Source organism: Hordeum vulgare, chromosome 7H (assembly GCF_904849725.1).
Source record: "Hordeum vulgare subsp. vulgare chromosome 7H, MorexV3_pseudomolecules_assembly, whole genome shotgun sequence".
NCBI classification, from domain to species: domain Eukaryota; kingdom Viridiplantae; phylum Streptophyta; class Magnoliopsida; order Poales; family Poaceae; genus Hordeum; species Hordeum vulgare.
In genome coordinates, this window is record NC_058524.1 from 3796421 (window position 1) to 3821020 (window position 24600).

The 24600-nt window shown below is 46.0% G+C and overlaps 1 protein-coding gene across 1 annotated transcript; it reads left to right on the plus strand.

The window, feature by feature from the left end:
* Positions 1–1647: 1647 nt before the first annotated feature.
* Positions 1648–24600, plus strand: LOC123410890 (putative cysteine-rich receptor-like protein kinase 20). Its single transcript, XM_045103817.1, has 12 exons — positions 1648–1770; positions 1919–1994; positions 2067–2302; positions 14914–15172; positions 15271–15493; positions 15572–15722; positions 15828–16082; positions 16168–16426; positions 17153–17384; positions 17465–17615; positions 17721–17903; positions 24199–24600. The coding sequence occupies exons 1-12, from the start codon at positions 1753–1755 to the stop codon at positions 24238–24240; spliced, it is 2085 nt and encodes a 694-aa protein (XP_044959752.1). The 5' UTR covers positions 1648–1752; the 3' UTR covers positions 24241–24600.

Sequence of the window (24600 nt, forward strand, 5' to 3'; positions counted from 1 at the left end):
TTCGGGCCTGGCGGGCCCCAGATGGGCTCGTGCGGGCCGGCCGCTGGGGGGGAGGAGGTGCTGCGGGGAGAGGAGGGAGACCAGGTGGCGGCGGCTGGGTTGGTGGGCGCAGAAATCGAGGCAGCCACTAGGGTTTCCCTAGAATGGCAGGGGGCTTCTATTTATAGGAAGGGGCTAGGTTAGGGGGTATTTGGGGGTTTTTCGACCCTCCGATCGCGATCGTGCGGTCGGATTCGGACGATTCCGCACGCAGGAATGGGTATGTGACCGTGCAGGGTGGTTTACCGGAGACGAGACGGAGAACGGGCGGCGCGGCAACGAATTTTAAAACTCCGACAAACGTCCGACGGTAGACCGAATACGGTGCCGCTACGGTCGACCGTTCGGGTACCAGACGGACTCCGATCGCGACGAAATTCGACAGGCGGCCTAGCTATATTAAAATAAGACTGCACGTCAAATCTCAACCCGATCAAAGAAAGTTTTACGCACACTTTTAAAACAGGGTTTGACGATGCCGCGGGCGCGTGCGAGTGCGGTCGGACTCAGAACGGACAACGACGGATACCGGCAACTACTAACGGATGTAAGTTTTGAAAAAGGGCGGCAACGGAGACGCCGATGCAATGTTGATGATGCGCATGATGCGATGATGATGCGACAAATAAAAATAGACACACGAAGAAAACGGAAAGAGAGGGGAATCTTCTGGAACGTCGGCATCGGGCTGTCACAGAGGAGTAGCCGTGCGCGCGAGCGTCTGTCTCGTGTCCGCGCCGATGCAAATCCGTCCAAAATTGTGTCGGGAATGGGTCGCCAAACAGCCCGTCCGTTTAGGTCGGCGCGTTAGGCCGACTTTTGTGTCCACGCCGACCTAAACGGATGATGACGGACGAAATGGATCGTCACATTGAAGTTGCTCTTAGGCCCAGGCAACTAGTTAGTGAAACAATCCTGGAGCAAATCATAAAACAACATGTAAAGCGGGAAAAATTATCCAAATCCCTCACTACACCTTCAACGAGTCGATGTTAAACACCGTCATCAAGAAGAAAAAATGGGGAGCGCTGGAAGGACAAGGAGGACAGTGATGGCCACGACTTTTGGGGGGAATCAAAACGGGTTTCAGCAGTATCTCGAGCTGAGAACCAAAACCGATATTTCATTTATCATTGTTTTATATCGTCTAGGCTTGTACTTTGACTTGTATTTTTTTATAATTTATATAAAACAGGATGAGAACATGTTTGATGGATGCCCACAAAAAATTGCGTAGCACAGGCCACGGAAACAAAGTCTGGCCTCGGCTCCCCGGACAGAGATCAGTTGACATGCACGTTTGCATGTCACCGTGTGACTTACGGCCTAAATTCAAATTTAAACATTGCGAAAAAATCCGAAAAAAAATCATGCATGTTCACATCACATATTAAGATAACTCTTACAAAATTCAGATCAAAATTCGAAACATACACCGAGAAACAAAAAAAAAGAAACTCAGATATAAATAGTCTACACAGAATCATTGTGACTATTCATGACAGATTTCTCTTTTTTTTTTCTCACATGTAGGTTTCGCGAACCACAACCACAAAGATCAAGATATTTTCGTCACCAACAATAATTGACTCCTTGTACTAGTCTTCCAGTCGAGCAGGATTTGGGTGTCCATGCGGCCGACTCGATCAGATCTATTTTGCCTTCCACTTTCCTCTCTCTCAGATCTATCGACCCCCCATTGGTGTTGACTTGATGGCGGCTGCGAGGAAGGTGATTATAGCTGAGAATTCTTGCTGATTTGTACTTGTTGCATGCCCTCTAGATGCTGATTTGCAGGCCTTGGCTGCTCATCTCGTTCTGTTCTCTAAGGAAGATTTGCAGACTTTGCTCATCTCGTTTTGTTCTCTGACGATTGCAGAAGATCGTGGTGAAGGTTGAGCTGAAAGACGACAGCCAGTGCAGGAAGGCGCTCAAAGCACTCTCTGCTCTCCGCGGTACTACTATAACTTCTATTCATTGAAGTTTTATTTGATTCCGTTTCTGACGTGCACAACAACGGGCCTCAGGCATCCATGTGATTTCTGCTAACCCGAGGCATGGGAACATCACGGTCGTCGGCGAGGTTAACCCCGAGGATGTCCTGGCCAGGCTGCAAAAGAAGTTGTTTCCAAACGCTCAGATCGTCGCCGTCGGGCCCGTCATGGAGACGAACGAAGTTACATTCGAGTTCGTGAACCGCATCACAAACAATTTCTCCGAGGAGCGAATAATTGGTCGTGGTGGCCACGGAGTAGTTTTCAAGGTACTGCACGATTACTACTAGCATCTTTTGCTTTCTAGGAGTACTCCCTCCGTCCAAAAAAAAAAACTCAAATTTAGCAGTATAGCTTACAAAAGTTGATACATTTATTTTAACAATTAAGACGGAGGAAGCACATATAAAACTCATAATACAAACAGGAAATGAAAATAGATTATTGTTCCTCATCTTTGACGATATTCGTCTTAAAACATATACTCCTCTTCCAGCCACAGGACTACAGAAACTATTCTTAGAGCAGCTGACGGTTGTTGGACTAAATCCAACAAAAAACACGACCGTCAGCTGCTATCCTTAGAGCATTAGGGTGTGTACAATGGTTAATAAGGTAGTATTATTTTTAGTTTTGCATGTACTTTAAAAATGGTAAAAAATATTTATAATGGACCATCTCTTAGTTTTATCTTGTATAACTAGTTATTTTTAAAAATATGGTAAGACATATTGTGTTAAGAGATCATCTCTTGTCTTCTCTTACATAAGAGAAGGCAAACCTTTTTTATGAGTTCTCTCTTCTCCATCTCATCATTTATCCTATGTGGCACATCTAAGATATCACCATTGTACATACCCTTAGGACGCCCAAAACCCAAGTCAAACATCCGGACTAGACGAATGTCCCAAACGGGCCTCAAACATCCTAGTTGATCGCCTGATCGACATTCCACATATCTAGCCCAAAATTGATGCGGATGTGGATGTCCCAAACAGGTCTCAAACGTCTTAGCTGATCGACATTCCGCATATCTAGCCCAAAATTGATGCGGATGTGGATGTTCCAAACAGGTCTCAAACGTCTTAGCTGATCGATGTTCCGCATATCTAGCCCAAAATTGATGCGGATGTGGATGTCCCAAACAGGTCTCAAACGTCTTAGCTGATCGATGTTCCGCATATCTAGCCCAAAATTGATGCGGATGTGGATGTCCCAAACAGGTCTCAAACGTCTTAGCTGATCGACATTCCGCATATCTAGCCCAAAATTGATGCGGATGTGGATGTCCCAAACAGGTCTCAAACGTCTTAGCTGATCGACATTCCGCATATCTAGCCCAAAATTGATGCGGATGTGGATGTCCCAAACAGGTCTCAAACGTCTTAGCTGATCGACATTCCGCATATCTAGCCCAAAATTGATGCGGATGTGGATGTCCCAAACAGGTCTCAAACGTCTTAGCTGATGCGGATGTGGATGTCTCAAACAGGTCTCAAACGTCTTAGCTGATCGACATTCCGCATATCTAACCCAAAAATGATGCGGATGTGGATGTCCCAAACAGGTCTCAAACGTCTTAGCTGATCGACATTTCGCATATCTAGCCCAAAAATGATGCGGATGTGGGGTGTCAAGGCCCCTTGGGGCGCGCACAGTATGTCAGACCCGACCCATGCTGGTCCACCCGACTGCATATATTTTCGCCCCCATTTCCTTCCCGGACCAAACCAAAGCCACTCCACATAACCCCCTGCTCTCCACTTCGTCATCCAAGCTCCTATTCGGTGACTTGCAGCCTTCTTCGGTATGACGGGCAGGAAACCTGACTCCAACTAGTCCGGGTCCGTCAACTGGGGTGTCATCTCGTACTGGTTGGAGGAGGCGATGACTGTTCGCCTTGCACTCCGCCACTCCCGGGAGGACAACGCCCACCAGACGACAAGATCTGTACGACGCGACTCCATAGCATCGTTGCATCAAGTGCTCGGATCCTCCGAGGCTGGATCATCACGGTCACGGGATCCTTCAAATCACCCCTACCCATTACAGGTCTGACGGAGTATGAGTCCCATCGGGACCGGTGTGTCCGCCGTGGGAAGGAGAGGATGAGGGGGGCTGAGGCCCGCCTCACTGCCCACATGACGGAGGCGGAGGCGGCTGATGAGGTGGTGCAGGTGGCCGCAGAGGAGAAAGCCATCCGCGCACGCATAGATAGAAGCGGCACCAGGGGAACACGCACGCCCTTGCCTGATAGGAGAATCGGGTGATCCATGCCATGGCCGGACTGCCACCCAAGGAGGAGAAGGAGGACAACAACGGGTTGGACAGCTCCCGCGAGGAGAAGATCTTGCTCAATCGTACGTGCCTCCGACTAGTACTTCCGTGACAAGGATTAAAATGGCGACCGAAAGGGCAAGGGCAGCCCGTTGATCTTGTCCACCATAGCCAAACATGATAAATTTTGATAGTTCGTTGGCATGTTGTACGTAGTAACAGTCAATGTATACAGTGTATCATCATAGTTGCATGGGTTTGTATGGATTTAAGGTATGCTAATTAAAGAATTCTGGTGTGAGAAGAAATATTTGAGGCTTGATCGGACAATGCCCGCGGACGTGTCCGACGCGTCCTCAGACATTTGAGGGGCTGAATTAGCCCATCGCGGCGGCTTCGCCTGCTAAAAGTTTCAGCTGAAATCTGTAGCAACAGTTCTGGCCAATGGCTAGTATTTAGCGAAAATCAGGGAAAACACTAAATGAGGTAAAACGTTTCGAAATTACTTTATGTTGTAATTTAAATAAAATAAAATTAGATGGCTGTAACTCAGCTTGACCGAAACATGAAACGATCATCATTGAGTTCAGCTGTGTCTAGGATCCTAATCAAGTATTTCTCTCTAAAGTTGCCATATCTGCATCCAAGACCCAACTTCCACAGAACAATCTTTGTGATGAAGGTTGTCAGGCACCCCATATGCTCTGGCCCATATAGAGATAAGTTTATAAAAGGCAGCAAACTGGTGATTACTTAGCAATCTACTCCCTCCGTTCCTAAATATAAGACCTTTTAGAGATTATACTATAAACTACATACGGATGTACATAGACATATTTTAGAGTATAGATTCACTCATTTTGCTTCGTATGTAGTCTTCTAGTGAAATTCCTAAAAGGTCTTATATTTTGGAATGGAGGGAGTATATCACAGTACTTCTTCCTTTCAATCTAAAGGGATAATCATTCATCTCTTCAAGCTTATAAGTCTATGCAAACTTGATCATGAAAGATGTGTCCATTACCTCAGCAAGTCATTCACGTTCTCATGGAACAGTCACCTAAAAGCATTTGTAAAGGGCTCACCAGTGATTTCTCCATCCAGAAAAGACACTAAACTCCACACCTGGTTGTGCCACCATCAATTGTAATCTATCTCTGCAGAACATCCAACCAACTTAGCAACTGGACTAGCTTTTTTTTTAGAAAACGAGTTTTAGCCCCAGCCTCCGCATCTAGACTGGACTAGCTCTTGTTAGCATTGAACACTTATCTGACACATCCGTACGTGCTTTGCAATATGGGTGATACATAATAGTACCTCCTTGCAGTCCTTTACCAGGCGCCCTGGTAACAAGCATATTGTAACATCCTGCAGCACCGTACCTTTACAGCAACCCAACGGAGCCGATCTAATAACGGAGCCGATCTAAATGGACGACGATTTTATCCGTTTGTTGTTCGTTTCGGCTGGTTAGGCGGACACGAACATTCATTTCCATGTTTGAATCGACGCATGCGCTCAACGCTGGTCCGATTAATTTTGACGATGCGAGAAAAAAAATGCATGCATATTTGAAATAAAAACAACACTAATTAAACATTAAAGCCGGTCATAAAGGCCGACGAGAGTCCACGCGTCCACATTTGCATTCAAGAAAATTAAAAACAAACTAAACTACGAGGCGCGCGTTGCCCTAGGCGTCGTCGTCGTCGTCCTCGGGGTCCGTGAGGTCGATGAGCGTCGCCGGAGGGCCGGCCCAGGGGAACGCCGTGTTCCAGAGGGCGTTCATGTCGGACACGGGCTGTGCCGCCACGGCCTCGCGCCCCTTCTCCTCGGCTTCGCGCTGCTTCTCCTCAGCGTCGTGCTCGAGCATCTCGAGGTACTCACCATAGCGGCGCTCCTCGGCCAGGCGTCGCTGGCGCCAATGTTCGAGGTACGCCGGCGCAGGCCCAACCCAGACCGGTGGTGAGCTGACCCACTCGTGCACTACTCCCGTCCAGGAGTAGCGCTCGATCAGCTCCAGCTCCGGCTCGGCGTTGACAGGGGACAGCGGGGTAACTGGTGGCAGGACGAAGTCGCCCGCAGTGGAGAAGGCCATGTCTTGCGCCATGACCACCTCGTACGCCGCCTCCTCTTGCTCGGCCGCCGCCGCCCTGCGCCGCTCGTCCTCCTCGCTCTCCCGGTAGACCGCCGCAAGTTCCTCCTGGTAGGCATCCTCCGCCGCATGGTCTTCCTCGCGGACGATGAGCGGGGGCGGTGGCACGGTGCAGTCGACTTCGCGAACTCCGCGTCGCCTCGCCTCCTTTGGCTCGAAGGCGAACCACCTAGCCCAGTTGGGCGAGTCGATTGCGTAGGCGGGGTCGCAGCGCTGCTCCGGCGTCAGGAGCGCCCGTCGGCGCCGCACCTCCTCCGTGTGAGCCCTAGCCGACCCCGGCGCCGCCGGCACTGGGATCCTCTCCGTATCTAGGTGCCAGTCGTGCGGCGGGGTGGCGTCGGGTACGGGAGAGGCACGCGGTGCTGCCAGTGCCACTCCGCCTGGTGCAGTAGCACGTTGATGCGCTGCCTCGGCCGGTGAGCTGGCGCCGGCGGAGGCGGGAGGAACTCCGAGGGAAAAGGACTGGCGGGGGACTTGCTCTTGGCCTTGCTCCTGCCGGCGCCGGAGAAGAGCACCATCTGGCACGGCTGGGGTGGCTAGGGTTTGCCGACGACGGGGAAACGAGTGTGGCTAGATGGGGACGGGGCTAACGGATGAGGACGGCCCCGCCGCACGGTCGGCTTAAAAAAGGACGACCACCATCGCTGACGCGTGGGCCCGAGGTCATAAATTAAGGTGACCACATAGGCCGCGGGCAGTTGGACGACTGCCAAGTGGGAAGCAGCGGACACCGAGAAGGCGCGCCTGGTGTCCGTTCCGCGTCCGCGTCAACGCATTTAGGACGCAAATTTGGGCCGCAAATGCGTCGACGCGAAGCAGACTCGATTTGTGTTTGGGTCGGCGCATTAGGCCTCCTCTTTTGTTCGCGCCAATCCAAACAAACGACGACGGACGAAATGGGTTGCCCCAGTAAGGTTGCTCTTAGTTCCACTAAATTCGGTTAGATCTCTAACCACACCATTACTGTTACCTGCACCTCTAGGCGCGCGCCGCTACCCTCGATTGAACTTGAGACAGAGGTGCCTGATCACCCGCACGAAAACTTCCTGATGAATCTGAATTCTATCCCAATGCCTGCCTCATGCCCTGTGCATGAGCATCACAACCAATCTGACCCCCTACCCCCAGCAAACTGAGGTTGTTGCTGATGGTGCCACGCGGGCGGGACGGAGGAGCCATACCTGGGTGTGGGAAACACGGCTTCTGAACGAAGCTTTGCCAGTACCCCTGCTCCTGGTATGGCTGCTCTGCCTTTCCGGCCCCCTTCCACCTTGTTCATTATAGTTTCAACGGGAGCAGCAACAACCTCTGTCAACGGAAGCTGCTCTGAATCGACGGCAACGCTGCACTGCTCCTCGTCACCGCACTCATAGAACAACCTCTGTCGGACTCTGCAATCGTCGCCTCCACCGCTAGGGTCGCCATCGCCGGGCGGGACGCGGAGACGGCCGCCACGGCACCTGTCGCCTCCGTTGCTAGGGTCGCCGTCGCCGGGCGGGACGCAGAGACGGCCGCCACCGCACCTGTCGCCTCCGTTGCTAGGGTCGTCGTCGCCGGGCGGGACGCGGAGACGGCCGCCACCGCACCTGTCGCCTCCGTTGCTAGGGTCGTCGTCGCCGGGCGGGACGCGGAGACGGCCGCCACCGCACCTGTCGCCTCCGTTGCTAGGGTAGATGGCCGCCATCACCGCCGCCGCTTCCTCCGCTAGGCTAGAAACCTGGCCGACATCCATTTTTTATGAAACGAAGGCAAAAAGCTTTGCCTCATCTCATTAATTAAGAAGAAGAGAATTATTCGGTTGATTAACGGAAAACAGAACGAAAACCGTTACAATCACGTCTACACAGGACACATAAGACGACCTTGTAACCTACATAAGAACGCACATACGTCGCCGAGGAAAGAACACCGTCGAGGCTGCAACCCGGTGTCATAACCATCACGCCTACACAAGGAAGATTCCGACTCCACCATCGACGACCATCAGTATAGCCCTCACCACAAGCAAAAGCCGAGGCCCACGACGGCCATTACCAAACAGTCAACCGCACGCGCCAACTACCAAACAGTTCCGACTCTGTCGACAAACATTGCAGGACAAAAGCACTAAGCCTGCATCGAGCCAGCGCCAGAATCGACCACCCGCCTCGCATCATCGTCGCCGCAAGGGCTCCTCCTCAGCAGCTCCGACTCCAGAAAGATAAAAGTGAGGCACGGCCACCCCTCGAACATGCCAGATGAGACCGACTACCAAAACTCAGGAGCAAACGAACTCCACTCGAAGCCGCCATCGTTACCACACAAGAAGTCACGGCAACCATCCGCACCGCCAGTCGGGCACCTGCCGACCACGATGTTGTGCGTGTCTAGCTTCGAAAAAGCACGAGGGAGACCGATGACACTCAAGGTAAAGCCTCCAAGGGGGTAGCGATGTGGGAGAACGACGCCACACCCATAGATTAAGAACAAAAACCAAAACTGAAAAAGAAAACAGCCGCCGCCATCTTCTACATGGCCCAGGCGACCGCCAATGTGGTGGCCTCATAGAACACCTTGACCTCATCTCTGATCAGTCCAGCAAGCGCGAGCGATGTCAACTCTTTCTGCTCAAACACCCTGCGGTTTCTCTCTTTTCAAGTATTCCACGCAATGTAAGCTGCTAAAGTGATTTTTTTCCCTGTTCTTCTCCTTGTTCCCACGGCCTGCGCACAGTGTGGACCATCATGCCCCAATGGATGTTCCCGAGGGAGCCAGCATGCCCATCCTGCCATCTAGCTGGAAGTGCATCTAGACCTTTTTCACAAAGCAGCAGTTGAGGATGATGTGATCGGCCGTCTCCTTCGCTTGGTCACATAGAGAGCACATGTTATTGTGCGGCCATTCCCTTGCTTGCAGCCGATCCGTCATCCAGTTTCTGTTTTGGAGCAGTAGCCATAAGTAGAATTTAATCTTCCCCTCCATCTTACTCCTCCACGCATTAGCCCATCCAGGTTTGACAATTCTTGCCACAAACTGGACGTCATAAGTAGAAGCGGATAAGTAGCCCCGATGGGCAGTAAGGGTCCAAAGAACCTTATCTTTGCTGTCCGTAAGATGGATCAATTGGTTTTCCAGTTTCCATCCAAAGCCGCACAAACTGACTGAGTCGTGTTAAACCATTTCAAATTCAGATTAGAAACATCCGGCTGACAGAGCCAGCCATACTCGGTTAGGTAGTTAGAGATATATTTCAGTTTAACTTGTGCTTATCTCTTCTATCTCTTCCGTGTATCTCTCTGGTTGTTGATCAACCGACTCATGTAACCTAAACCTCATATATCAATATAAATACCGTGGGCCTCTCTGTATAGAGGTTAAGACGCTTCATAATCTTCACATGGTAATCAGAGCAAGCCTCTTCCGTAGCATCTATCGCTCTTTTCCCATCTCAGCCATCATCCCCGATCATCACCACACCAGCGCCCCTGCCATGGCCACCTCCACCGCTGATGTCTCCTTTGGCCTCAACTACAATACCTCGGAGCCTCTCACCCGGACAAACTATGTTCTCTTACGAGCCCAAGCACGATCCCAGATACTGGGCGCCGGCTTGTATGGCTATATTGATCAATCCATCGCACATCCTCCACAAACAATCTCCACCAAAGACAAAGATGGCAAGGATCAACTAGTTCCCAATCCCACCTATACCCCTTGGTTAGTCCAAGATCCACAGATAGTAGCATATCTCCTTCGAAATATGTCCAAAGATGTACTGGTTCAGGTAGCTTCGCTCGAGTCATCGCATGCCGTCTGGACTGCTTTGGCAAACATGTTCTCTGCCGTATCTTTATCTCGTGTCAACAATATTCGATCTGCTCTACCCAATGCACAGAAAGGATCTCAATCGGCCTCTGCGTATTTTGGTCATATGCGCTCTCTCTCCAATGAACTTGCTGCAGCAGGCAAACCTCTCGAAGATGGGCAGCTCATCTTCTTCATCGTCGCCGGGCTGGACATGGACTACCAGCCCATCATCTCCGCCCTCGACGTTCGCACTGAACCTATCACCATCGACACCCTCTTCTCGCTGGTGGCGAACTTCGATCAACGAGTCGAGATGTTCCATGGAAACGGCGGCTTCAAGTCGTCAGCAAACGCTGCCTCAACATGATCGAAACAAGCGATGTGAAGTTTCACTTCATCCGTGACAACATGGAAACTGGGCAAGTGGAGGTCGATTATGTGCGGACACAAGAACAGCTAGCAGATGTCTTGACGAAATCCGTTGGAAGAATTCAGTTCACTGAAATGCGTCCAAGGCTGAGCGTAATGGAAATCACCGTGTAGAGAATATTGACTAGTTAGGAAATATGAGATAGACTAGGATTTGTCCTATCTTTCCTTGTATTTTAAATTGATCATTGTACTCCTATATACATGCCCATGAGGCTTACGAAATACAACAACAATTATTCTATCAATCCATTTATTTCCGTTCGATACAACATATCGAACGCCAAGCTTGGCGCAGATATGTTAGAATAACCTCTCCGTCGGCCATTAGGGCCTTTTCAGACTTTTTAATGATGTGATGTTCACATCGCAGCATGGGCGTGTTCACGGCATATTCCTGTTTTCCCTTTGCTGTTTTTTTTCTAAACCCGGTCAGCATGGCACATCGGTGTGAAAGAGATCGCGGGATGGCGCGAATCCGGATCACAGAAGTGGTGAACGGGGTTTATTAAATACTAGCAAAAGGGCTCGTGCGTTGCAACGGAAGAAAAAAATCACCATCTTTAATGACGATGACCACATTATGTTCTTATCTCATCGCATTATTTTTAAAATTTGTTCATAAATGCAAGAAAATATTTCTTCTTTTAATTTTATTCATAATTCAGAAGTTGAAACAATGTTCATATTTTTTTTAAAATATAATGGTTGTAAAAAAACTTGGTAACTCAAAGAATTATTCTGAATTTCAAAAAACATTTTTTTAAATATACTATAATATTCCGATCCACCCCGACAATTAATTCTTCAAAATCCACTCAGGTATATAATTAGAAAGACTCAAAAGCATTACTGTTTAATTGCATACATTCAATCATTCGTGAACATTTTTACAAATTTGGGAACATTTTTAAAATTGAGAACATTTTTTACTATTTATAATCATTTTTTAAAAAATCCAAACAATATTTTATGTTGCGAACTGTTTTCAAGTATTTTCTTGTGAATTGGCGAATAATTCATTTTTTGAATTATCAAACATTTTCTTTAGTTGCATTAAAAATTTGCTCAAAATGATAGACTTTTTTTGATTCACGAATGTGTTCTCCAAAATTATGATTTTTTTTAATATGCAAACATTTTTACAAAAATCCCGAACAATTTTTGAATTTGCAAACATTTTATGTTTTATCAAACATTTATGTAAATATAATCTTTTGAATTCGATTTTTTTGATTTATTTGAATTAGAAAATTTAAAAAGGAGCAGATAAATAATAATTAAAAAAGTAAAACTAAAAAAACAGGCCCCCACCCATGGGCTGGCACAAGTGGGCATACTGTTTATTTTCCAGCGAGCAGAGCCTAGTATGGCTGGTCCCTATGTTTTGGTCGGCCCATGCAATGATTCCCTGCAAAACGTTTTTTTATAATTTATAGGTGGTATTGGTGGGTAATATTAGACAATTTTAATGACGTACCACAGAAGCAATAGGTGCTTTATTAATAGGTAAAGATCTTTCGGATGTAAAAATAATAAGGGGTTGGAAGGAAAACTAAAAACGGGGTGACTTTTGGAGGTCGTCCTGCCCGCTCCCGCGACCGCGGGGGGGGGGGGGGGGGGGCTCCCTAGGCGGAGGCGCGGACGGCTGCGGGTCAGGTGGCCCGTGTCTGCGCAGGGACGCGGGGGTGCGTTCGATCCAGGTCTGGATCTGAGGCTCCTCCGGTGGGCTGCCTGCAGGAGGCGCGGGCCGAGGCGGCGTGGGCTTGCCGTCGTCGGTGGCCTCGGCTGTTGGTGTGGGTTGGCGTGGGTTCGGGCCGGCTGTAGTTCTGTCGAGGATCTGGCATGACGGCGCGGGTCCGGCGAGATGGAGCTGCTCGGGGTCCTCCGGGCGGTGTTGCTCGGCTTGGTGGCGGTCCGGCGACACGGCGGCGGTCGCCGACGGCGGGCGAGGTGGCGGCGTTGCTCTTTGGCGACGGGGCACAGCGGTGGCACGGGGTGGCTGGCGGCGCGCACCCGGCCCAGATCTGGGCCCTACGGGGCCCATCTGGGTTCTAGCAGGCCGGCCCTCGGCACGGTTGTGATGTCCTCTGCGTGGTGAGGAGGAAGGGCAGCTTGGACGGGGAGTGGTGACGCCGATGGCGTGCCTGGTGCAGCGCGATGGCAGGAGCTTCACGGGCTTTGAGGTCCCAGCCGGGCCTGTGGGCCCACGGTCCTGCTATGCTTCGGCCACTGTGTCCGGTCGGCGACCGCCGTTGGCGGTGGAGGTTGAGCCCTCCCGCATGCCGACAGTGATGATACTCCTTGTCCCGGCCCATTCTTCGTTGTTGTCCAGGTCTCACCTTGTAGTGTCGTGGTGAGACGGCATGGAGGCCTCAAGGCTGTGTTGGCGAAGGGTGGAGGTTGGCTTGGTGGCAGGCTTCGGAGTGGCCGAGGTGCAGGTCGGGATCGGGGGAAACCCTTGTCGGCTTGGCCGACACCGTCACGGTGGCGCCTGTGGGTGCCGCCGATATCCTTCCTGAAGGGCGGCGGGGCTAGCCTTCCTTGCACCTCTTTGCGTACCGGGGGAAACCCTTGACAGCAGCGTCGTCATCGCCGCGGTCCTTCTTGGAGGTGCTGATTGGTACCGGCGCTCCAGAGTCTTGGAGCTTGCTGGGAGATCCCTGGTGGGCGCAGCGGTCACGAGGCTTCTTCGTTTTTGTCGATCCGCCGGTGTCGGCATTTGTTTCGTTTCTTTTCTTTTTCTTTTTCTTTTCTTTTGGGCGTGTTGTGCTGCTTCCGTCCCAGCACCTATCGTTGGTTGTATCGGCTGGTTGCTTTGTAATACAAAGTGGAGGGAAACCATTTTTTGAAGAAAACTATGCGCAGTCAGTTGCAACACAATACTCGCCTCTCTCTCTCATTATTTTTGGCTCCGGCTCATAATTTCTTCTCATCGGCAAATCGATAACGACAAATTCGTTCGTTTTTAGAAAAAAGGAATATATTCATATCACAAAGATATCAATTACATCCAGCCACTGCACCTACAAAATGTCACAAGACATTGAGGATGCACACAGCTAAAGGAGAAAAACATAAGATAAAAACAAGATCCCGTCACAGCGATCAACTCCTCTCAAGAGTAGCACTCCAACCACAACGCTGCTTGTGAGAGTTACGAAACACTTATAAGAATTAAACTTTGCAACTCCATGCTTAAAAAAACAAAATTTATATACAAACATCTCAACATAAACTCACTGAGAACATCAAATAATTCCCATAGCAAAGGGTGGGATTTACACCCGCTCCTTTTGCTTCCCTTCTCCAACTGAGTCTCTATATATAGCTGCGCATGTAGTAGCGGCGTGTCAACATTTGGAGCGGATGGTCAGGGAGTATTTTACCCAGGAGCATGGATGGCGATCTAGTCTAAGAATTGATGGTTCATAGCATTTTTCTGTTATTTCACTTGTTATAAAATTCTTATGTGTGTGTGTGTGGCTGTATGCATCTTAGTTATGCAGAGGCCGGGAGTGATCTCAGCACGATTGTATCATCTTGATGTAATGATCTGAGTTTAATAAAAGCTTTCTTTATCGAAAAATGTAGTAGAGGGTTTGACATTCCACCTCAGCCCCTATGGTCTGGCCACAATTTTGAACTAGTTCCACTACCCGCTCTTGTGCTTGCGAGCTCTAGAGATTGACCCCCATCATGGTCATCCTGAACCTGTAACCACACACAACGTACACAGCATCCAGCGGAAATCGCACTTGGCTCTAATCCTTTCTCTGGAGATTGGTGTGCTCTCGCCCCGCGCACCACCGGCACACCCAAGCGAAGACGTCCTTGGCAATCCGCCAATGCCAAACCATGCCCCCTTCAGCGATAATGCCAAACCACCAATGCCAAACCATTTCCACCACTAACACATTGTAGCTCTCCCGTACGTGCTTCTTCCCACAGTCGGTGTTGTCAAGTTCTCTTTGGATCTCTGACATGCTCACGATAAAGATCGGAAGCCCGTGGGCGAAATCTTACCATCTGACGTGAGAGATCTCCCTATGGCAATTCTACCCCGGCTCCAACAAAAAACTTCCTAGGATCAACTTATCTGAGTTGTAGAAGTGGAAGTAGTGAAGAACCGTCTTGATCCATTAATTTCTATACCATCTATAATATTAAATGCTTAACCAACAATATTATATGTTAGCATATAGTGACCTAATAGATATGTTTTAACAGGGATTACAGGACAATGGGGAATGCATTGCTGTGAAGAAGTTTCATCTCATGCAGGGGCTTGACAACGAGGAATTTAAAAATGAGTTTAATAATCTTATGAGGGTCCAACATCAAAATACCATACGGTTAGTTGGTTACTGCCATCATACAGCACAAGTGCCTGTTGAGCGCAATGGAGAACATATTTCTGCTAGAGTGGAAGAAAGAGCCTTATGCTCTGAATACTTGCCAGGAGGAAGCCTTGATAGACATCTTTCTAGTATGATTATGCTCTACTTACACTATCATTTTTGCATGCAAGGACAATGATCCCTAAACTTTACATCTTGGTAATACACATTTTGCTTACTTCTATAGATGAATCATGTGCGCTTGATTGGCACATATGTTATAACATAATTAAGGGATTATGTGAGGGTTTACATTACCTTCATGAAGGATTCGGGTATCCTATTTACCATCTGGGATTAAAACCTTCAAAAATTTTGCTGGATAAGGACATGATGCCCAAAATTGGGGGTTTTGGTTTCTCTAGACATTCAACAGAAACCTTCAACACATCAGATGTTACGGGAACAAGGTATGCTAACAACCATGAGAAGTAATCGGATTCTTTCATGAACTTTTTGTGAGAATAAATTCCTTTTGTACTATGCAGTGTATACATGCCACCAGAATACATCAGTACACGTCAAATTACACCAAAGTTTGATGTATTCAGTCTGGGCGTTATAATCTTGCAAATAATGGCAGGAAAGCAGAGCTACATCAAATGTGCAGATATTCCTCCTGAAGAATTTATTGAGCTTGTAAGAAAAAACTCTTATATTGTGGAATCTATTTTTTTCCACTAATATTAGGTTGTTCCATACATCTAAGCCTGCATGCCAAGGAATTGTGTTTCAATTCTGCAGGTATATGAATTATGGGTGAATAGGCTGCAGGCCACAATATCGAAGCGTACTTCACGTGAAGTTAGAACATGCATCCGAATAGCTCTAAAATGCGTGGAGTTCAATCTGATGAAGAGGCCTACCACAAATGAAATCATACAAGAACTGAATAAGATTGATATTGTTGAGTGGTCATTTGAGTTTTTAGAACGCATTACAAATGGTTTTTCTGAGCAGAACATAGTTGGCCGTGGCGGATATGGAGTTATTTACAAGGTATAGTTATTACACTTCTAACTGTCAAATGAGGCCGTCCGTTAGTATCAAGAATTGTGTGACATAAAATCTGAGATTTTAACAGGGGGTGTTAGAGAATGGAGAAGAGATTGCTGTTAAGAAACTTCATCCAGTGTTGTGGATTGATGATGAGCAGTTTAAGAATGAGCTTAATATTCTAACGAGGGTCAAACACAAAAATATCGTACAGTTAGCTGGCTACTGCCACCATACATCACAGATAGTTGCCGAGTACAAAGGAGAACATGTTTCTGCTAGTGTGGTAGAAAGAGCGATTTGTTTGGAATACATGCATGGTGGAAGCCTTGCCGATCAACTTTCTGGTATGATTCTGCTCTACTTCTATTAAATTATATTTGAATTTTCTAAGACATAATTAACTACATAAGGGGGTAAATATGAGTGCAAAGTTTTGGTGGACGGGGTATTTGACGACTTTATTTCAAAAGATTGAAAAACAATATTTCTATGTTTCAAAAAAATCCGAAAATAAATATGTGAACACTTATACATATTTGCAGTGGATCCGTAAAATTTCTTTCAAAAAATATATTTTTTGCAAGCTGCACAAAAATAAAAAAATTCCGGCCCAAGAACAACAAAAAGGGCCCATTTTCATTTGTGTTTTTGTTTTTTTATGTGTACGCCACGTATAAAGTATATTGTTATGAACTTTTCCTCAACGTGTTATATATGTATCTGCGTATGTATAAATTTTTTGACCTTTTTTATGTGGAAATATATTCTCTTTTAAGTCCACCCTGGTGCCCGGGTTCCATTTGCACTTTTCGGGTAAATATGGTCTATTTGCTCACCCTTGGATCCATATATATGATTCTTCTTGGGCTAGCTGTTGAGGTAGCAACCAACAACAAATGAGATAAAAGGTTAGGGTTCAGGTAGATAACAGAACCATTTTTTGGGTAGCATCTACGAGTAAAAATCAGGCGGTACGATAAAAGTCAGGAGTACGTTTTATAGAAAACAAACTTGATAGTACTAGTATGCCTTCTATTTAATAGTAACATGCTTTTTCTTTACTTCTGCAGCTGAAGCTTGCACACTTGATTGGGACAAATGCTACAAAATAATAAAAGAAATTTGTGAGGGTTTACATTACCTTCATAATGTTGATGCTCCCATTTTCCATCTGGACTTAAAACCTGCAAATGTTTTGTTGGATAAGGATATGGTAGCAAAACTTTGTGATTTTGGTTTGTCAAGATTATTTGATTCGATGCAAACCTATATCACAGAATCCCAAGATATGAAAGGAACACGGTAAGTTAATAACTCAGAAGTAATTAATCAACTTGTTTTCTCAAACTTGTAGAAAATTAACTATATTTGCTGAAGTGCAGTGGATATATGCCACCAGAATACATCAACAGACAACAAATCAGTCCGAAGTTTGACGTATTCAGTCTCGGGGTCATAATCATACAAATAATGGCAGGAAAGGATGGCTACTTCAATTGTGCAGACACCCATCCAAAAGTATTTATTAAGCATGTAAGGAAAAAAGATCCGATATCAGGGAAAGAAATCCCAAATATTTTATTGTGCCTTACCCCTATTCGTGCATGCCTCTTTTGGCATTATGTTTCAATTCTTCAGGTATGTGAAAACTGGCGAATGAGGATGGAAGCAAATATGCCGTCCCATGTATCTCAAGTGAGGACATGCATCAAAATAGCATTAAAGTGTGTGGAGGACGACCGAACCCGAAGGCCTACAATAGCCCAGATTGTCAATGAACTAAGTAACATTGGTATTCCTAAAAGTAAACCGATACGTCAGGTACATATTCTCTGCTCCCGCGGATCATCTCTTTTCACTATGACTGGTCTTACGTCTTTCATGATCCTACTTTAATTCATATGTTCCCTGCCATAATCTGAAATCATCAACACGTGTGGTTGCATTGGAGGAATTTTAAAGCAAATTATTAGTATTCAAATAATATAAAATTTTGTAGAAAAAACATTTAGGACTTTGTTTGGAAACATAGTTCTTTGATAAAAATAGTAGTCTCGACGAGCTACTTTTCCCAGCCCGCAACAGGCTGGCTCCACCAAATCCCTGTAGCAGCCGCCATGAATACGGCAAGGAGGAGGCCATGCTGCATCAAGTTAGAAACATTTTGGTTGTCTTACAGCACCTTAACATATGGAAGTTTGACCCACAAATTTATCCCACGATTGCTTTGTTGTTATGACCGGTACAACGTACCAACGGAGGAGGCCTAATGGGCAGGGTTAATTACGGGCTTAGCCCAAGTTATCTTACCTATCTTAGAGTCCAAGTTATATTAGAGTCCAAGTTAGAGTCCAAGTTATCTAGGGTTTAGTGAAGGATGTCCTCCTATATAAACACATGTACCCCTTCGATATTAAGCAGACAATAAACAGAATATTCTGTTGTCGTCTTCCTCAGGAGACGAGAGCCCCAAACCCTAGCCGCCTCTCTCTCTCTCACGCCGCGACGACGCCCAACCGCCGGCGTCAGCGTCCCCAACCTCGCAGCCCGCACTTCCACCCCTACAACCTACGTCCGAGACCTGGTAGAACCCTAGCCTCTACCAATTTAGCCTCTACCATTTGTGCTATGCCTAAAAGCTAGTTAGTAATTACAGAACATATCCTCAATGCTAGTAGGGGTTATGTGGTTGGTTTCTGAATGCACTGATTATTTTGCAGTCTAAATATAAGATACCAGCAGTTAGCCATTTAGACCTTCATTCCGAGGGACTGCTTGAGAAAAGACCAATTCACCTTATCATAGGCTTTTGGGAGTGAGATTCGGCTGGGAACAAACTGTAATCCATCTGTAATAAACCAAAATCGCTCGCCTCACCTCCAGGGGGGCGACTCAGGCGCTCTAGCCGCTGCAGCCCTCAACCTCTCTCCTCCACTGCTTCCCCGCCGCCGCCGGAGGAGGCCGGCGAGCGAAGCTCGCCCGGGCGGACGGCGGACGGAAGGCCTTCCTTCCTTCTTCACGAGGGGATCCTCTGGCTGAGATGCGACGGCGCCCCTGGGCGTACGGCATGGAGGCGGAGTTGGCGCGCTCGGACGGTGGCCCAATGGAATCCTGGCGGTGCTGCGGGGGCTAGCATCGGCGGATCTGGGGTTCACAATCCCAGATCGGTCCTCTTTGGACTCGGGTGTCGTCCTACGGCTCTAAGCGGTGGTGGGCGTGCGTGTTGACTGTTCTCCTTCACAGATGTGATTGGGGGCAGCAGGAGGCGTTGGTTGGCGTGCTGCTGGATCTGAATAAGGTGGTGGCGCCATCCCCTTTGTCAGGGATGACGGCCAGGTGGTGGGTCCTTGTGGTGTCGCCGGTGGCGGCGGATCTTGGGATCCCGCTTCTGGGGACGTCGCACGATGTGGTGGCCCGTGCAGGAGAGATGGGTTCTTCGAACAGATCTGGGTGAAAGCTTGCTTTCGGCTACTGCCAAGACCGGCGATGGCGACTCTGTCTACGTCGTTCCCTTCCTAAAGGCATCGCTGAGGAGAAGTTCAAGGCCACTCTCTGCTAGCTTCGAGGGAAACCCTAGATTAGTAGATCGGATGACGCCGACGCTCTGGTGTCGTTTCCCTCTTGGGGGCGTCATTCATGGAGGTACACACGGCCTCGAGGGACCATTGGTCGGCATCTACGGTGGAGCGGCGTTCCATGTGACACCCCGACGTCATGGAGTCTCGGCGGCGAGGCGCAGCAAAATCTCGGCGATGGATGTGTGATGATGAGCGTGCGTAGGGAGAAGGCGCTGTCTGGCGCCGTGGGGGCATCGACGGCAGGCCTTGCAAGGTCGATGCGTCACTAACTGTTCTGAAGATGGATTGATGGAAAGCGGCGGCGACGACCTATGAGGGTGCGTTGGACCGGTTTGTGCCCCTGACCCGGTATGTGGCTCGGTCGGGGCTTCCGGCTTTAGATGTTAGGCTAGGCGAGAGGTCTGGATACATGGCTCACACTTTCCGCACCCCTTAATCATTGGATAGGAGTAGCGATAGATGTTACCAAGAGGGTGGCTTCAGACATATTGATGTATTGCTTTGTAAGATCTTTGTGAATAAATAATAAAGTGGATGCATGCATCTTGCAGATGCAGAAGCCCGGGGTCATCTTTTTTTCTAAAAAAAATAGGTTTTTGAGAGTCTATTTAAAAATAACATCGTTTAACTTTTTAGAATGAAGCTCGTGGATTGCCTCATGTATACCTAAGAAACACTAGCAAAATGGCCCGTGCGTTGCAACGGAAGAAAAAAAACATAATCTTCAATCATGGTGACCACATTATGTTCACATATCATCGCTTGATTTAGAAATTTTGTGCACAAATGCAAGAAAATGTTTCTTTTTTTTAAATTTATTCAAAAATTGAAGCAATCTTTACATTTTCAAGAAATATATATCATGGTTGTCAAAAATCTTGGTAACTCAAAGATTTATTCTGAATTTCAAGAATTTTTTTAAAAAAACATATAATAATAATCCGATCCATCCAACAGTTAATTTTTCAAAATTCACACAGGTATATTGTCATAAAGACTTATAAGCATTAATGTTTAACTACATACATTAGATCCTTCATGAACAATTTTACAAACATGGGAATAATTTTAAAATCGAGAATATTTTTTACAATTCACAAACATCTATTAAAAATCGTGAATATTTTTTATATTTCGAACGGGTTTAAATATTTTCTATTAATTGGCAACCAATTCAAGAAAAGACGAACATATTTTTTTATGTTGGAGGATTTTATTTTAAATTTACAAACATTTTTTAAAACACATGAAGCTTTTCTGAATAAACAAACATTTTTATAAATCAGTCATATATTTATTAAATTCATGGACATTGTTTTGGAATTTGCAAAAAAAAAAAATCCGGCGCTTTTTTTGAATCCTATTTTTAATTCAAAATAAAAATTCATCAGCATTTTAATTCAAAATTCCTATTTTTTAATATGCAAAAGTTTTTGTAATTATAAATTATTTAACTGATAAATAAACAAAAATGTAACGGAAAATTTTAAATATAAAAAATAAACTATCTTATTGTACATGGAATTGTATTTGAGGTCATGGACTTTGCTTATTGTACAAACATTTTTTCTAAAATTGCAAACATTATATTGTATATGCGAGTATTTTTTACAAAACTCCGAGCAGTTTTTGAAGTCACAAACATTTTAATTTTTTAAATATGTTGATTTATATTTTTCAGTTTATTAAAATTTTAAAGATTATTTGAAGTTCTAATTTATTTAAAATAAAAAATAAAACGGAACTGAAAATAAATAAATAAAGGGAACTAAAAGAAGGTGCCTGTGCATGGGCCGGCCCATACGATGTGCTGGATATTCTCCCAGCGTGCAAAGCGTAATATAGGAGGTTTTTACATGGGCCGGCACAGTTCAAGATTTTTCGCTTTGTGAAACTTTTTCTACTCCCTCTGTTCCTAAATATAAGTCTTTAAAGAGATTTCACTAGAAGATTACATACGGATGTATATGGACATACTTTGGAATGCACATTCATGCATTTTACTACGTATGTAGTCACTTAGTGAAATCTCTAAAAAGACTTATATTTAGGATCGGAGGGAGTATTACTTACCGTGGCATGGTGGTAATTTATGTAAAATTTGGGGATAATTTCCAAGACGGACGACCAGAAACCGAATTTTGCTTTATTATTAGAGAGAGATTTTATACATGGAATTGTATTTGAGATCATGGACTTTGCTTATTGTACAAACATTTTTTCTAAAATTGCAAACATTATATTGTATATGCGAGTGTTTTTTACAAAACTCCAAGCAGTTTTTAAAGTCACAAACATTTTAATTTTTTAAATATGTTGATTTATATTTTTCGGTTTATTAAAATTTTAAAGATTATTTGAAGTTTTAATTTATTTAAAATAAAAAAATAAAACGAAACTGAAAATAAATAAATAAACGGAACTAAGAAAAGGTGCCTGTGCATGGGCCGGCCCATACGATGTGCTGGATATTCTCCCAGCATGCAGAGCGTAATATAGGAGGTTTTTACATGGGCCGGCCCAGTTCAAGATTTTTCGCTTTGTGAAACTTTTTCTACTCCCTCTGTTCCTAAATATAAGTCTTTAAAGAGGTTTCACTAGAAGACTACATACGGATGTATATGGACATACTTTGGAATGCACATTCATGCATTTTACTACGTATGTAGTCAATTAGTGAAATCTCTAAAGAGACTTATATTTAGGAACGGAGGGAGTATTACTTACCGTGGCATGGTGGTAATTTATGTAAAATTTAGGGGTAATTTTTAAGACGGACGACCAGAAACCGAATTTTGCTTTATTATTAGGGAGAGATTTTATACATGGAATTGTATTTGAGATCATGGACTTTGCTTATTGTACAAACATTTTTTCTAAAATTGCAAACATTATATTGTATATGCGAGTGTTTTTTACAAAACTCCGAGCAGTTTTTGAAGTCACAAACATTTTAATTTTTTAAATATGTTGATTTATATTTTTCGGTTTATTAAAATTTTAAAGATTATGTGGAGTTTTAATTTATTTAAAATAAAAAAATAAAACGGAACTGAAAATAAATAAATAAACGGAACTAAGAGAAGGTGTCTGTGCATGGGCCGGCCCATACGATGTGCTGGATATTCTCCCAGCGTGCATAGCGTAATATAGGAGGTTTTTACATGGGCCGGCCCAGTCCAAGATTTTTCGCTTTGTGAAACGTTTTCTATTACTTACCGGTGTCTTCGTGGGTAATTTATATAAAATTTAGAGGTAATTTCCAAGACGGACGACCAGAAACCGAATTTGCTTTATTATTACTAGCAAAAGGGCCCGTGCGTTGCAACGGGAGAAAAAAATACCACACATTTTTAATCTTTTTTATAATCATTTTGATTTATTAAAATAATAAGCTAACTAACTAATGTAGTCAGTCCTATCCTATTTTGTTGAGGAATCAACCCGTTCATTGTTAATTCCATCATGATGAGAAATTGAGCAGGACAAGCAAAGCAAAACAAAGAGGCTACGTGAATTGATCAATGGACTGTTATCTTATTTCACTCATGGGGTAGAGAATATGGGATCAGATGACAAACTGAAGGTGGTGTTCCATTCTCTGTCTCTACAACAATACAATCTTATATTCAATACATTCATTCATCAGCAAACAAATCACCACAAAACAAAATTTCTTGCCGGTGCTTGGCACACGATTGGAGGCATGGGGAGGGGATCTCATCAGATGATGAGTTCCTGCCGGAGGAGGGGATACGATGAGGGGAGCAAGGGTTAGGCGTCTCTATCAGGCCATAAGGAGTCGCCGTTGCCGCGCCATAACCTCGGAGTTCTCCGTGTGAGCCATGGAGGCCCGCCTCCACCTGCAAGTACTTCGCTCCGTCGCGCCTTATCCGCGCGCCGTCGCCGTTCTGCATCGAGCAGACGCATCATCCCCAGTCACTGTAGGTGTCGCGTTGATTTGATCCAGAAGCTGTGCTCGAGCGCTAAAACGGGGGCATCAAGCGGGCAGAGGTACGGCCGCGGAGGCGGGTGGGTTGAGATCGACAATAGTGGTGGTTGAGGTCGGCCGCGACGGCGAGTGGTGTGGCAGCGGCCTGGGCACAGGCCAGAGTGGACCAGGGTCGACGCGATGCACTCGATCTCCGCAACAGGGGCAGTGAGCGGGGAGAGGTATGGCCGCGGGGGCGGGTGGGTTGAGATCGGCAGTGGTGGCGGTTGAGGTCGGCCGCGGTGGTGAGTGGTGTGGCGGCGGCCTGGGCACAGGCCAGGGTGGCCCAAGGTCGACAAGAGGAGGCGATGCGTACGGGTATAATTTTTGCAATGAATCGTTTTTTCCTTTTGCATTGCAGATAAATGATGGAGCGCGGGTTGAATAACCAAAATTACAGGGTTTTTTTTATAAAAATGCCGCGGTGGGTTTTTCGACGGAAGCAATAGCCGCTTTATTATTAGGTATAGATTAAGGAGAGATAAGGCATGTGCGCGCGAGTGTATGGATTCATGCATGATTTAACTGCTCTTTTCTCTGGATACAGTGGGCAAACAAGCTGACTTCGTTGAAGACCTTCCTCACTTGAAGCATTGGCTGTTCGTCTTAGTTGCAGCAATTGCCATATTTTTGCATGGCCTCAATACTCGATGTTTGCAAATCGATGCATCATATCGACGCATCATAGCCAAACAGGATTGCTTACATCAACACACAAGTTCGTTGGCTTCAATTAATGTGCGCAAATCTTCGAAGTCATTGAGTATGTACTTCAAGCACTGATGTGCGTGTTCTGCTTGTAATATCTCGGCACCATGAATCTGTAAAAATTAGTGTGTAATGGGTACGCTGGCCAGATGTTATAGACGAGGGCTAATGTGTTGGAACTCGGTCCACTCGATCCCATCATATCACGATAAACACGTGCATAAAAAATCTTGTAGTCAAA